Raw genomic sequence first — 16,122 nt, 5'->3', positions numbered from 1 at the left:
CAGAGATTCTTCCCATTCCGAAGCGGCTGCTCTACCTCCTGAGCCACTGCCACCCCTCATGAGCATTTTAGTGGTTATTGGATGTTCTCTGATTTCTATTGATTTCAGATTTCTGAAGGTTTACTTATTGTCACAGTTGGGGGGAAACCTGTACTGTATGTCCATCCGTACTGTATGTCCACCATTACTTTTCAGGAAATGGGCAAAAATTACCTGTGATCCAATGTAGTTACTATTTCGTCACTAGCTCCTGCTAATACTTTTCATTGATTAAATATGTATAAAACTGACATTTAGCGGCACAGTGGCGCAGTGGTTAGCACTTCGCCTCACAGCTAGAAGGTCCTGGGTTCGATTCCCGCCGGGGGAAGCTGTGGGCGCTGGGGGGCGCGTTCTTCCCTCCGCGTCATCAGCGCCCACACCCTAGGTGGGGTTGGCAATAGGGCCTTTCTGTGTGGAGTTTGCATGTTCTCCCTGTGTCTCCTAGGGTAGATGCCCTCACAAAAACATGCAGTAGTCCTGGTTTCTATACTACCTCCCCCTAGCCAGCCAGATGCTCCCCAGCGGAAACCAGGACTACAGGTTAGGTAGTTGGCGCTGGGTGAGAAAATGGGTTGCAAAAAACATGGGGAAAAAAATAAAACTGACATTTAACTACTTTCACTTTCCCTTTAAAATATCTCTAAAATAGCAGCTCTACAAGATCTGTACAGATACTTAAAACATGTACTTTAGTACAGTACCGGTAATCAAGTGAATGCACTTGGTTACTGTCCATGACTGATGGACAGAAATCAACCCAACTGTCTCCTCCAGTGAACCCGGCGGCAGCACGGGTGCTGAACCAGGTCTGCTGCCCAGAGGGCTGCACCAACAGCCGCAAACTGTCGCCCAGCTCAGCCCCCGACGGACTACGCTACCCTGCCTCTAGGTACTGGATAGGGCTGTCACGATTATGACATTTTACATGACGATTAATTGTCACGATTAATTGCGATTAACGATTTAATTGTGTTTTTTGTCGTTGACAATCACATTTCTGTTTGGCTTGTAGGCTTTGAAGTTGCACATGGCAGATATGACACATAACCTAAATATACAAAGAAATGACTGACACATTTGACAACTTAATACTTAAAAAAGAACATTGATAGTGGAAATAGACGATCTACAAGCTCACAACGCGTCGCGATGCGACGCGTTGTGAGCTTGTAGATCTGCTATTTCCACTATTTTTTACGTTAAAAAAATATATATGAACATTTTTTAACTTGGAAACAATTATAACGATTATGAAAAATAATCACGATTATGTCAAATAATGACAATTCAATTAGACACACACACACACACACACACACACAAACACACACACACACACACACACACACACACACACAGCATTCACGCGCCAACGTTTCCTCAAAATGTACTTAGTTGCAATATAGCTTAATGCTTTATATTTACAGTACTTTTCGTATAACGTTTAGGGAAAGCAACTGAAATAATTTTTATATAAGATATAATGAATCAAGAATATTATGGTATTGCATTTTTCATGTTGTTCATTAAATATAGCTGTATATATCTTTATTAACATAACATAATATATCTCTTTGAAGAATTGAAAACCTTTTGACTTTTTGAAGTTTACCAACCAAAAAGCAATGCATTAAAGGGATAGTTCACCCCCCAAATGACCTTTTTCTATCGATTACTCACCCCATGCAGACTTGAATTCATGGATATTTTTCCATTTTTGACGCATTCCTAAGCCAATAACTTGAGGAGACAAAGGATCCGCTTTGTGTCTCCATTGGGAACCACTGCTGGTCATCAAATTATTGGTTTTGGGTTTTGTTGCGACAAAATCGATGAAAACCAGTCACCATGGGGTCAGTAATCGATAGGGAAAAAGAACTATCCCTTTAAGTTTTCAGTGCGTTGAGTAATCATGCCATGTTTGCCTGTAGTGTCCTCTCCACCTGTTAACGTCAACCATGTCACAACCCCTAGCCAAGTGTCAAACAGCACGGTGACCACTGAGAACGGCCACATAGGGAACTCTGTGTCGCCCGTGGAGCTCAGGCCCAGCAGGCCCCTCACGCTGGACAGGTCCACCCAGACCGAGCCCGCTGCGCCGGGCCAGGACAGGGTCCCCGTCCTGGGCCTCACCAGGTCCGTGCAGAGCCTGAAGCTGGAGGACGCGCTCCCCGATGGCGTGCCCCTGGCGGACGCGGACACCACCGCCGCCGCCGGGGCCCGGGCCAAGCTCCACCGCGTCCAGGGCCTGGAGGTGGACGAGGAGGAGACGGAGGCCGTGGAGGAGGAGGAGGCTGGAGGCGAGAAGGAGACGAGCTGGACGTCGTCGGTGGAGGAGCCCATCCAGCCCACCACCCTCAGGAGCCTCCAGAGGGAGGAGGACTTCCACAACGCCAACAGCGTCCAGGAGGAGCCGCACCAGACCCCCGCCTCGGGCTCCCCGCTTGCCCCCGCTAAAGAGCAGAGCTCCGGTCAGCGCGCCCCGGGGGGGCCCCTGTCCCCCATCCAGGAGGGAGAGAACAAGAAGCTGTTGTGCGTGCATCCCAACCGCCTTCCTCCTCCTCCCCCCCCTTTTTTCCAAATACTCATATCTTCATACTCATCGCCCTCATCTTCACTCTTATGCATGATTGCATGGCTTTTAAAGGACAAAACGAATCACCTCTTTCTCAACCCTGGCTTGTTTTTGTATACCACTTCTCTTGTGCAAGTGGCGACTGCTGCAAAACCCTGTGTTTTTGGGAGCCTTCATTGAGCAACCTTGATTCAAGGTTGCCAGGTTGTGGTTTACTCTGTGTCTACAGCAATAAACAGCATTATAACAGCATTTCTCAACCAGCGGGTCGGGACCCGAAAGAGAGTGACAGAGATGCTTTTACACGGTCCCAGACAAAAATATGTTTAACAGAGGGATAATTATTATTTTTTTGTTTTACTTTTAACACCTTTTACCCTATATTGACTGTGGTCCGCTAGGGTACTAACTTGGTACCCTTCTTTTTTTCCCCCTATACCAAATCGCTTGACGAAAATAGAAGATCTGCAAGCTCTGCACAACGCGCCAGCAATACAATGCGTAGTGAGCTTGTAGATCTGCAATGTTCGCAGAACATTTTACTATTTTTTTCGCTGGATCTTTTGTCTATTATGACATACCCAGCCAGAACAGAGACGCTAGGTTTCACATGGTTAAAGAAATTGGTTCCCAGTATTTAATTGCCATTCAAAACCAGTTTAGGGATCAAGTTCTGCTGTCACAGTTTGTCCGGTTCCCCTCGTGCCCCCCGCCCGTTGTTCCTATATTGTTCTTCCTGTCCCGTGTGTTTGAACAGGATCCAGGCATGTGTGGGACGGGGAAACATAAGGCCATAGTGACATACTGTATAGGAGCAGCAGCGCTCGCCCGTACGTGCTGACGGATACGTCACGCGCGCACACGCCCACACACACACGCACACGCCCGTGCACATTACAAACACACACACTTTATTGCTACACAAAATTGGCTCCAGTGGAAAATATGATGCGAGGGCAGCTAAGCACAGCCCCTTGTATATAGTACCTTATAGCACAGCGTCGAACTCTCCGATCGGCCGCAGGGAGACTCTGCTCACAAGGGGCGCCGTTGCCATGTCAACGCCTCTTTAATGCGCTGTTCCAGACACAACAAAATGGCCAAAATGGCGGCTCGAGGCTCCGGCATGTCGGGGACGGGGCGGTATTTGTCAGAAAATGAACTCCACAGACACCCTCCTTGTCAAGGGGTTTGATTGTTGCCATGAATGCAACATTGATAGTTGCATAACAGCGTGATGAACAGTGCGTGCAGTGTGTGTGTGTGTGTGTGTGTGTGTGTGTGTGTGTGTGTGCGTGTGCGTGTGCGTGTGCGTGTGCGTGTTTGTGCGTGCGTGCGTGCGTGCGTGCGTGCGTGCGTGCGTGCGTGCGTGCGTGCGTGTGTGCGTGTGTGTCTGTTTGGAGGGCGTGCTGCTGTTGTTGCTGGGTTTTGCAGAGAGACAAGCCAGAATCTTTCATCGAATCTCCAAGTTCCTCGACCCGATTGTACTCTCTAACTCAGTGTTTCTCAAACGTTCAAATTTCAAGGTCTCCCCTTAAAGGACAACTTTGTTTTTTTACAACAAGGGTTCATATTTTAGATTGTAATTAGAGAAAAGAAAAAGTGAGTGTTAAAATGTTTTCCTTTGCTTCGTTCTATTGTTTTATCGCGTTTACCGTGCTAAAATGTGGGGCATGCGTACGCATGGGGGCATGCGTACAAGTGGCTAAATATGTATTTTTTAGACACAATAAGCCAGCAGTTTCTTTGCTATTTACAGTAACACTTCTAGCCCCCATAAGTCACATCCAACCATGAAAGGTTGCGTTGTATCTTGGGAATGGGCTTCTTCTGTGTAAAATGACATATTTAGCCACTTGTACGCATGCCCCCAACCACTGAAATAAGAATCTCTAAAACAATAGAAAGAAGTAAATGAAATAATTTTAACACTCATCTTTTATATATCAATTTAGACCCCCCTAAAGGAACCCACAGAGTCCCTGGAATCCACTTTGAGAAACACTGCACTAACTAACCCGATCATCAGTTCTCTAAAATCTTCTCTGTTCAATAATTAATGGGCCGTCGTCCTAACCTCCAATTGAAAAGTTTGAAAACTGCTGGGTTCTCAAGCTTTTTAATTTCAATGACCGCCCCAGTTTGGTATGCATTATTAGGGCCCCCATAAGTCTGTCTGAGAGTGTGCAAATGGAACCGAATGGACCTGTAATCGTCCATTTGTTTCCTACAGTAACTATCAATCATTTTGCTGGGGGACCCCCCTCAAGGACCCCTGGGGGTCCCCTTGACGGCACTTTGAGAAGCACTGCTCTAACCCGATCATCAGTTTTCTAACACATGGGTCTTCAACAGGAGGTCTGTCTGGGACTCCTAGGGGGTCCTCAGAATTACTACAGGGGGTCCTCCAAATCTGCGAGGCGTTGTGAGCTTGTAGATCGGCTATTTTCGGCTAAGAGGTTTGGTGTAGAGGAGAAAAAGAGCAGACTAAGTACAGAGTGAAAGGTCAAGTTTAATAAGTATCGACGGTTCAAGTGGTTAAATATCTTAAAACACAAATTCACATGAATCCAAAATACACTTGTGATTGTGCTGTCAAACGATGAAACTAAATGGAATCTATGAGAAGGTTGTGGGGGGTCCCTGCTTCATCTCTCTCTCAATGAACTAAGGGGTCCTCGGCATGAAAACGCCTGTTCTAACACTTTCTCCATTAAACAAAACATGGGCTGACAGTCTGCCCTGCACACGGTGTGCATGTGCCTGCACAGCTCTAATCTGGAGCATGTGCGTCCTCCTCAAACGGTATCATCTGTTCTGTTCTTAGCAATTAGGAAATGATTGCTACAGCACTGCAGCTCTGCTGCTTTTTGTTTACTTGTGGCGTGCGCTAAGCCCGTGGGTGTTTTCTGTGCTCTACTTCCTCGTTGTGGAATTTGGGAGGCCTGCCGTCGATTGATAACAGCGGTGGAAAGTAACTAAATTCATTTGCTCAAGTACTGTACACTTTTACTTAACTGAGTATTTCCATTTTTCAATACTTTCAACACTACATCTCAGAGGCAAATGTTGTACTTTTACAATTATTTGACAGCTTTAGTTACTAGTTACTTTGCAGATTTAGATCAATATGACAAAACATACATTAACCATTTAAACCCCCTGTTAAACTTTGGCTATTCAAAAATAGCATTGCAGCTTGTAAATCTCCTATCCTCGAAAAAGTTTGACAAATTTAGGAGATAGAATTTTGAAAGCATGTGTAAAATGGTCCATTCATAACATTACTTTGGTTGTGTAAATATAATTTGATGCCAATACTTTTGTACTATCATGGAACTACATTCAGGAATACAGTACATTGACTTAACGTCACAGAGTATTTATACATTTTGGTATTGCTACTTTTACTTAGTAGCAAAGTAGTTCTTCCTCCACTAATCAATAACACGTGTTCTCCATGATCATGCTCAGCTCTTTCATGCCCCTCCATGGTAACCAGAGGTACTGGGAACAGTGACAGTAAATGTTGAAGACCCTTGCTATAAAAAAAAAAAAATGGGAATAGGGAGACTAGGGTTCAAGTGGTAAGCCCAACGATATATTATACCTCGCCGTACGACGAATAGCGAAAATCTGCAATCTACAAGTTCACAACGTGTCATGTCACGATATGTTGGGAACTTTTTGGTGACTAGGGATGCCATTTTATTCTCAAACTGTAGTGTACATAGTCTGACTATGCTATCTGAGTCGATGGCTACATGGTGTACAGTACATTTTGCATTTCCAGTAGCTGTTCAACGAGGGGGAGGGAGGGCTCAGCAGCTGAGTTTCACTTCCTGTATGAGTGGACAGTGACGTAGCCACCCTCTCTTTAGTGGTTCTGGTCACATGACGCTTCCCTTGATCTCTGGTTCCAGTAGCCGGGCATGTCAGCAGGAAACCGTGGGTGTGTGGTGTGTGTGTGGCAAGGCTCTATTGTGACACACACACGCACACACACTAACTGTGATTCAACCGTGATTCACAAAAAGACGGGGTGCGTGTGATTGAAGCCTGATTAGTTGCATGCTGGGGTTGTGCACCAAAAATAGCTGATCTACAAGCTCACAACGTGTCGCACTGCAACACGTTGTGAGCTTGTAGATCAGCTATTTTTGCCGCATGACACCCACGCGTGACTAAGCGTAACAGGGCTTTGAGAGTGCAGGAAGACCGGTGTGAATGTGTGGTTGCTCCTGCTCGATGTGCAAGAACACATCGGCGTGCATGCGTGCACCGCTTTGATGCATGAGTGTGTGTGTGGGATTCGTGCTGCTAGACACCGGCGTAGAGATGAACCTTCTCAGGCAAACCCCCGAACCACCCTCCTCTTCTCCTCTCTCCTCTCCCAGGGTTCGTCGAAACAGTGAGAAGCTGGCCAAGGACACCCTGGAGAAGACGAAGAAGCGCCTGGACAAGAAGGCGGCCTCCTCGGCCAACCTCCTCACCCGCTCCCCCAGCCTGGAGAAGTGAGCCTGGCCTCCGTCACTCATAACTTTCACGCCGTGTTTTCACGGCTCACATTTTCCTACGGCCGCTTGAGCCTTAAATATTTCAACAAGTCAATCGCTGGAAGGCCTCGTGGTCTTTTATATCCCCGCTATCCCATAACAATAAAATTCCCCTATCCCATAAAAAAATTGGGGAGTGCCCTATTACTTGATACCGAACCCAGAGGTTGTGTTGAGTTTGATTTGACTGAATTTGTGGTGCGGTTTGATCGTACTGTGGAAAAGAGCGGCTCTGGGGTGCCAGAATGTACTGTTGAGACGTCCTGGAGATGTCTCCAGCGTAATTCAGCCAAACATCTGTGAGGGGAGGTGCAAAGCTTGATAAACCCTCCAATTACACAACCGCCCCTTAATGTCCGAGCTGCGCCTCTGCTCAAGTGCTCCTCCTAAATAGCACACGGCATGGTTCCCTCACACCCTATACATTCAACTCTACTCTACTCAGACTTTATTTATAGAGCACATTTGCAACGACTATGGCCAAAGTGCTCTACAGAAAGTCTGAGAAAAATAAATGAACCATAATAGACACATTGGATATGCATCTAACCTTTTAAGTTCTATTTTATACTGCGTCATGAGATGATGTAAAAAAATAGCTACAAGTGGCTCAGGAGGTAGAGTGGCAGGTTGGTCCTTGAGCAAGGCATTGATTTGGGTTCTCTGCTATCGGTGGGTGAATGTAAAGCGCTTTGGATAAAGGCACTATATCAATGCACCATTTAGATTATCTTTTAGATAGGCTATTTTTTTTAACACTTCTGACCATTTTCGCCTTTAATGTCCAAAATAGGGATCCCAGGTTCAAAGTGGTTAGAAGACCATACCGATTGTCTGGCATGTTAAGCCCATTGACTTCAACTCACAGTATACTGCCAACCATTTCCCAAAGCGTACCATAGTTTGTTTGATTTTCAAGGACATGGATGGTTTCATTTTGTTATGGTATGAAAATAAACTTGCAGAGACTTGAAATTCTGTAGGTAGTCCAACACACTGAATATCAAGGCCAGCTGAATATTGTCCCTTGATTTACACATTCAAACATCCATGACTTATTGACCGAGGCGAGGAATGATGTTTCATATTGCATATCGATGACCAAAACGCAAAACGTCCTATCTGCAAATTTCATGACTTTTGGATTTCACTTGAAATGAAGACAACAGGCTATGCTTCACATGGTCAGTCTGTCTGCAAGATCGTTCTGCCCCTCATTTTGCCAAAAATGTCATGTGACTAGAAATAGTAGATAGGTTTTAATGTTGAACACACATTTTCTTTTTCATTTTCCCAACAAAGTGAATTTTTCAGATGGTTTGCGTTGCGAGGTTTTGCGTTCGATATGCAGATATGTTATAATGATTTTAGAGGAAATGTAAACAAACAAAAAAGCCATCAACAAGAACAACTGTGAACAGATGTGCTGGTGTCTTTTGAAGCTTAATTTATGCTTCGTCACCAGATTTATGCTTCGTCACACTTAATTTATGCTTCGTCACACTTAATTTATGCTTTGTCACACGGCTGTGTTGCTTACCAAAAATCTGTTATTTTCTAAGCATAAATTTGCCCTAATTGTCATCCTTCTTTTGTTTCCTTACAGTCGAGCCAAGGAGCTCATCGCCAGTGCAGGTGATGTATCTGAAACCCTCTGCCTCTGCCTCTTGGCTTGGTTAGGATGGACACCACAATATTGACATCATTTCAAGCCTAGGGTTAGCCAAGCCCCCAGACCCAATTAATTAAATTAAACACCATTCCTCTATTAAAGCTTTGTCTGTGACCCTTTCTGAACATTCCCAATGCACTGGTTAAGATTAAGAACCACGGCTCTAAACTGTTACTGTACTTTCCCCAACCAAACTTTAACTGCTGTCCACATGTGTAGGCATTCCTGCAAAAGTGAATGCATTCTCTTGCCGCCTGCTATCCAGAGCCACGCTTGTGGTTAGCGTAGCTTTTTATGACTGCTGGACTGTGGTTTGCTGTTTTTAGGCCTCACTCCGAAAGCAGAGCTTAAGAGGACATTCACTTTCTCTCTCAGTATCTCTCTCTCTCACTCGAGTCTCTCGCCAAATGTTGTTGTTTTGTTGGAGCCTTGTAAACTTGTACAGCATTATTACAAGTGTGGCACATCATTACTTTTAAAAGTAAAAAAGGGGTGGACATGAAACAAGGGGTCATAAGCTGGCCTTGAACAAAAGGTGTCACAAATAGATCTGTGCTTACCGGTACTTGGAATGGGCACAGTGAGCCATCAGAGCTGTCATTATCTTGGCATGTTTCTTAGCAACCTTAAGAGGTATGACAAGACTAGAAATAGACTAGAAGCTCTTTACAACTTAAATGGCCACTTGGATGGTTTTTAACCTGAATAATGTGCAGCAGCGAGCAGGCACATTTTACCATAGACTGGTGGAGTTTTTTCCAGAGCCTTTGAGGGCTCGCTGTTTTTCCTGTTTTTTTCCAGGCACAGATAGATAGCATGTTATTTAAACAGATCCTATGCATGTTATTTAAACAGATCCTATGCATGTTATTTAAACAGGTCCTAGATCCTAGGTTCATTGTTTACTATAGAGTGTATGAGCATGTCATCATCATCATACTCTGAAGTTATTTGGGAACGCCTACTGAGTGTCAAAAAATACTTTCTAGCCTTGACAGCCCATACATCCATCCAAACAGAAAAGTCCTATCTGATTGCATGAAACAACGTTAAACAATGTTAAACTCACTTTAGTTTCAATGTAGATATAGTTACAGTATATAAGACGCTAGGTTTACCTAGGATCCTGGGTTTCTTGGGGGACTACACAGTCTCTACGCATTTTATGTGCTTGATTACCTTGCTTATTCACTCGGGATAAAAGTGTCTGCTAAATTCTAAATTGTTATTGCACATTTTCAAATGTCCTCCTCGCAATAGAATGACAGGATCCAGGTTAGAAATCATCAAAATGGTCTTTTAAGCCTGATCTACAGTATGCATCAGCGATAAAGTTGCATAAATCAGTCTTTAAGCCCCTGTGGGGAGACCACTGGTGCGCATGCAGTGCATCAACACTTATTTATTGTATTTTCTTTTTATCTAACCGTTATTCAACCAGGAATTCCACTGAGACAGAAGTCTCTTTTTCGAGAGTGCCCTGGCCAAGAGAGCAATCAAGCAGGGATTACCACTTAAAATGCAATAACAAACACAAAGCAGAACATTAAATACATTAATACAAACTGTAGTAAAACAGCTGCAGGCCTTGTTTTTTAGCGTCTGAAGTCAGATTTTAAAATGATCCTAAGGGATTAAGTGCTCCAGTTTTATGTCATTCTGGAGCCACGGAGCATAAAAACTAAAGACAGTCCTCACAAACTCTGTGGACGGATGAGGGACGGCAGAAACAATGCAGAAACAGTGTCTTGGAGGTAGGCTACAATCAGTTAAAGCAGCGACCACGTGATTGCAACATTGAATCTGGCTCAGGTCTTATGTCACACGTCATCATGTCCATCTGTCCCATATCCGTGGTTATGGAAAAAAAAAACAGGGTTAAAGTAGTTAAGGTTTTGATGCTTCATTAAGTAATTTTTGCTAGGGACCTCTTCAAGGACCCCTGGACACTTTGAGCACCACTGGTCTAAATAAAACAAAGAAATGCCTTAAAAAAATAAAAATCCCCCCCCCAAAAAAAACTTCAGCATCCGCTCGTGCTGAAAGAAATACAGGTCATCTGCAGTCCATCGCCATGGCTTTGCCACGCCCTGAAAAGCACCAGAAATACCACTCAGCAGGCCGGCCGCCATCATGCCAGACCAGGGGAGGATTTTTTCTCTCTCTCTCTCTTTTTTTTCCCCGGTCACTTTTTGGTACGAGGCCGGGCCAAGGTTTTCCTCAGTCAGACACTGGAGGGCCTGTTAAGGGCCTCGGACCGCTCCCCTGGAGTCACGTTGTCACATTGTGGTCAGCCGTGCCGCCGCAACACTCTGCCTCGCCTGACGGAATGATGGATGGTCGGTTATACCGAGAGGGATGGCCAATTTTTCTTTTTTTTTTTATTGCGAAGCCCCTCAACCCCTCCTTTCTCATGTGACTTTAATTCACTCTACCATCATCTCACACAGAATCTCTCTCTCTCTCTCTCTTCTCTTCTCTTTGTCATTGTTCTTTTATTTTCTCGGGTGATGAGTTGTAGTGGTCGTCATTCTGTAGAAAAGCTATGCAGGGCTCTTGACTTGCTCTTTTGGTAATCAGGTTTTTCTCTTTTATTTTTATTTTTATTTGGGAAATTTAGTATCACAGAGTACATAAAGAGTATTGCATGCATATATCTGCTTTCCATTTTTTGTTTTCCTTTTTTAAATGACCACACATACGTAACCCTTCCCAGAACACCAAATCCTTCGGCTGAGAATAGCCGATCTGCAAGCTCACAACACATTAGAACACAGTGCGTTGTGAGCTTGTACATGAGCTATTTTTGCAGAATCTTCACTTATTATAAATTTCCCAGAATAGGGATGTTAGAGGTTATGTAAAAATGCATCGGTATTAGGGTTTGCGTGGTTAAAGAGGTCCCAGTCCTTAGGGAAACCTTCACTTCTTCCTCTTCATTTGTACAGTACTGTATGTCCACATGTTGGACAAAATAGCACATTTTACATTGAGGTGCCCACTATTTCAATTAGATTTTTCACATTCTCAACAGCATGCCCTGAATGAGCACTAAACTATCGTAAAAATCTGCCTTTGATTCGAAGGGTTTTCTTCGACTCACTCATGGCGAGATGATATAAAGAGAGATCCCGCGCACTCTGTTGCAGCGTTCCTCTTCATGAGTTGCACAGCGTGAATGCGTGACGTGACCCCTGGATGATTTTTACGTCTGTTTCTCATGCTGGGATGGATGTACGGGTCGAGACCCACTCTCCCTCTGGTGTAATATGAATCACCAGGGGGGGCGTGTCCACACCTCTGCACCGCACTCTGTACATTTAACCAAAAGTCAAACAGTCATCTAGGTAACAGGGGGGCTGACATGGAAACATAAAAACTTGGGGAATAGGTCCTTGGGGGTCCCCCAATGCCAAGACTGGGCTGGCTTCATAGAAACAAGCTGTAATTCAGAGCTCAGATGATCTCAGTGTTTATTTGTCTGGCTTCTGTCTTCCCCTCAACTAACTCTCTCTCTCTCTCTCTCTCTCTCTCTCTCTCTCTCTCTCTCTCTCTCTCTCATTCACACACAGGATCCCCTGGGTCTCGCAGAGCAACCTACAGCCAAGGTAGAGCACAGTCTGTTATGTCATTCACCAAAGGCTCGGAGCAGTAAAACATTAGAAATGCGTTTTCAAGGGCTCACTCGTTCCAAACGGGGGTGAAATGCTGAGGAGATTCTCAGAGCCCTGGGCTGATAGGAGCCCTTTAGGATGCCATGGTCTATCAACTAATACGTTTAATAATTATTGACCACCACTGTGTAATGTCACACCAGTGCGAAGTGAGCGGTGCAAACACGACACACGTGCATATCTCCTTGTATGGGCCGATCTGTCCGTGACAGTTACTTTATGTGTATGAGCATGGATCTCCATACATGGAGATCCGTACTGATACAGGGGTTGACACTAAGGTCTCAGAGGCACTTGCCCATCGGGCAAGTAAGTATAGGTCATGTTCTACTTGCCCAAAGGTCATGCCCACTTGCCCGAAAAGTAAATCTTTCATTATAAAATGATGAGGTAAGATTTTAATTACCGCTCAATTTAACACTTTTTTTTTTACCCCCTGGGGCTGTGCGATAAATATCATACCTAAATTTTTATCCAAATACCTACATAGCTGTGATTGAATATGACTACGGGTTCACGCCTATTTTATACTTTTAAGTGTTGCAACAGTGAAAACAGCACATTATAGGTAAACAGTGCTTTTATTTTACATTCCACAGACCAGAAGACAGAGCGCTCTGGCAACGTTCAGGTGTTTAGACAGATATCTTGAATGTTGTGTTAGACGGTTGCGTCCCATCTCAAATGAGCACTTGCCCGGTCGGGCAACCTGAAAGCCAACTTCACCTGCCCGAACGTTTTATTGCCCACGTTTATTTGCTCACCTGCCGGGGGCAGGTGGGCAAGCCTTAGTGTCAATGCCTGCAAAATACACACAAAGTGAAATGTAGGAGCGGTTTGCACCGCGCAACAATGGGGAATAGCAGTTCATAGGGAGGGGCTACAGTATGAAGTATGGAGGGGCTACAGTATGAAACTTTGTCCCCCAGAATTCGGGTCCATAGGATTCTTGGTTGAGAAAGAGCGTCAGCAAGTCGTTTAGTTTGGGCAGTGGTCTCAAAGTGGATTCCAGGGACTCTATGGGTTCCTTTAGGAGGGTCTAAATTGACCCTTACAGGTCTGTAACTCTGACAGTGTACAAATGGAATTAAATGAACCCTAACGGGTTCATTTGGTTCTATTTGTACGGTACACTGTCAGAGTTAAGGGGAGACCTTGAAATGTGAAAGTTTGAGAACCTCTGAGTTAGGGGAAGTTCAATATCATAATTCACGGGACCTCACTGAAACTGAGTTGTGTGTTCTCTCCGCAGGACAATCAATCAAGATGTTCATCCGAGGCAGACCAATCACCATGTACATCCCCTCCAACATCCAGAACTACGAGGACCTGAAGATGGAGCCGCCGTCCGAGAAACTGGAGCTTGACTGGGTGTATCCTTCCTCACGTGATGCCACCGCAGCCTCCCCAGACTCCCACACACGCAGGATTTATGAGGGACTCGGGGGTCACTTGAAATTCTGCCAGCCAGTATTGATCACACTTTTACTTTCATGGGCGGTAATTAATTTGTTGGACGGAAGTCGTACGGTCTGTGTTGCCTACTGTATATTAACCAATGGCAGCCATTCTCAGACCAGTGTCAAGGACCCTAAAGTGATGTATTTGGCCGCGGATGTGTATATAAATTGTGCCAGGGACCACCATACAGCAACAGAACATTTGGTGTTGTTAAAAATTATTCCACATTATTCACAATTTTTCAAGATTTCTTCAAAAATCAAACCTCGGTTCGAAGTGGAGCGGTGAATTTGAGCAGCTGTACCCTATGTGAGTGAGTGAGTGAGTGTAAACTGTGCCTGTGAGTGAGTGGTGAGTGTGCCTGGCCTGCACAAAACAGCGCCCCTCCTTTAACTAGTGTTTTGTGTGTGGCCACTCAAGGTATTGCCAGGCTACGGACACGGCCAGCCAGCCACCCAGCCACCCAGCCACCCACAGACATACCCACGGACATACCTGTTCATTGGGAGCGCTTTCACCGCTCCAAAAATAGCAGATCTACAAGCTCACAGCGTGTCACATCACGTCACGCTGTGAGCTTCGACTATTTCCGAATATCCCAAGTATAAAATAGGCCCCTTCCCCCCCCAAAGGACCCCTCGGGTCCCCAGACCTCACTTTAAGAACCATTAGCCATTAGCATATCTCCAAATCCCCCCCGCCTTGTGTCCTTGAACAAAAGACAGTTTAGCCCCAGCCTGGTCAGCGGGAACCATCCATAAATCAGTCTATTAGCAGTGAAACTGGGGGTGAAATCACTTTGCGCTTTTAATAATGACTTGATTTGGACAGATGATGGATCAGACAGAGAGACGCTTGGATGATGTTGTCAACCTTGACCCGTGCTGTATTTTTAGCTACGGCTACCGGGGGCGAGACTGCCGAGCCAACCTCTACTTCCTGCCGTCGGGGGAGGCGGTGTACTTCATCGCCTGCGTGGTGGTGCTCTACCACGTCAACAACCGCACGCAGCGCCACTACCGCAAGCACACAGACTGTGTCCGCTGGTCAGTGGCTCCCGTTTCAATGTTTGACTCCTGTGATTGATATCGATTGCAGCTTTTCATTTACGCTTTCATTATCTTGCATTGTCTGTATTCTGTTCTGTTGTTTTTTAAGTGCTTTGTTATAATTTTAGATTATTTATTTTGAAACATTATTGGGGCACAGGCCAGGAATGTTGTCATTTTAGGGGCAAGGCCACAGTTTGGCCTTTGGTGTTGTCCATATTTTTTGAGGGCACAAAGGCCAAATGCCAGGGCAGGAAGGCCTTAATAAAACAACATTTGTGGACTACCTGCAGTGAAATAAATCAATTATGATATTTACAATCTGATCCATGCTCAGCCCGGCACCAAATCAAACTTGATTGGTTTAAAGATGGGGAATTCTCAACAAAAGACACTGGTGTCTACATGACAAGAAAGAGACTGATGTCTACATATTGACAAGAAAGAGACAGAGGAGAAAGTTGTACAGTCAGCTAGGCTGGGGCATTAAGGCCACTGTGGCCTCAGGGCATGTAGGGGCTCAAGGCCAAACTGTGGGGCAACGATAGCCATGGCCTTCGTGGCCTCCCTGAAATACCTGCCCTGTTGGGGCGTAAGGTTCATGGGTAAAGTTCCTGTCCACCACTGTGGAGACATGCAGTTTGAATCCTCCATGACTAGAGGGAAGCTAGGTTGGGGTTGAGAAAACTCCTCATTGTCAGTCGAAAAGAAGACGTCACATGGCTGGTTGTCTACACTCTCCCCAAGACAAGCTTGCTGGTTCAGCACTCAGCAGTGACAGGGATTACATGGGGAATTGGAAATTGGCATAACAACGAAATTGGGAGAAAATACAAAACATACAAATAAATATATGTTAATTATTATTAGAAGTAGCAGTAGTCCATCCATCCCATCCATCTTCAACCGCTTATCCGGAGTCAGATCACGATCGAGGGCAATCATTTCAGCAGAGAACTCAGCAGACTTCCTTTTACCGAGCAATTAGCCACTTCCTCCTGGGGAATCCCGAGGCGTTCCAAAGCCAGTGTGGAGATATAATCCCCCCATCCGGTCCTTGGTCTGCCAGTGGGTCTCCTTCCAGTGGGACATG

General features: G+C 45.1%; 1 protein-coding gene across 3 annotated transcripts in view; it reads left to right on the top strand.

Annotated features, from left to right (window-relative positions):
• eml3 (EMAP like 3) overlaps positions 1-16,122 on the top strand; it is a 61,473-nt gene that overhangs the window by 27,908 nt on the left and 17,443 nt on the right. For all 3 annotated transcript variants that reach the window (XM_080742047.1, XM_080742046.1, XM_080742045.1), the window contains exons 3-9: positions 817-931; positions 2,017-2,574; positions 7,015-7,131; positions 8,780-8,808; positions 12,418-12,453; positions 13,772-13,892; positions 14,877-15,026. In XM_080742047.1, coding sequence (XP_080598173.1) covers positions 817-931; positions 2,017-2,574; positions 7,015-7,131; positions 8,780-8,808; positions 12,418-12,453; positions 13,772-13,892; positions 14,877-15,026 — 1,126 coding nt within the window. The remainder of the gene's footprint in view (positions 1-816; positions 932-2,016; positions 2,575-7,014; positions 7,132-8,779; positions 8,809-12,417; positions 12,454-13,771; positions 13,893-14,876; positions 15,027-16,122) is intronic.

The sequence above is a fragment of the Nannobrachium achirus genome (genome assembly GCF_963921795.1).
Source record: "Nannobrachium achirus genome assembly, chromosome: 14".
NCBI lineage: Eukaryota > Metazoa > Chordata > Actinopteri > Myctophiformes > Myctophidae > Nannobrachium > Nannobrachium achirus.
This window is presented reverse-complemented; position numbering and strand designations above follow the sequence as displayed.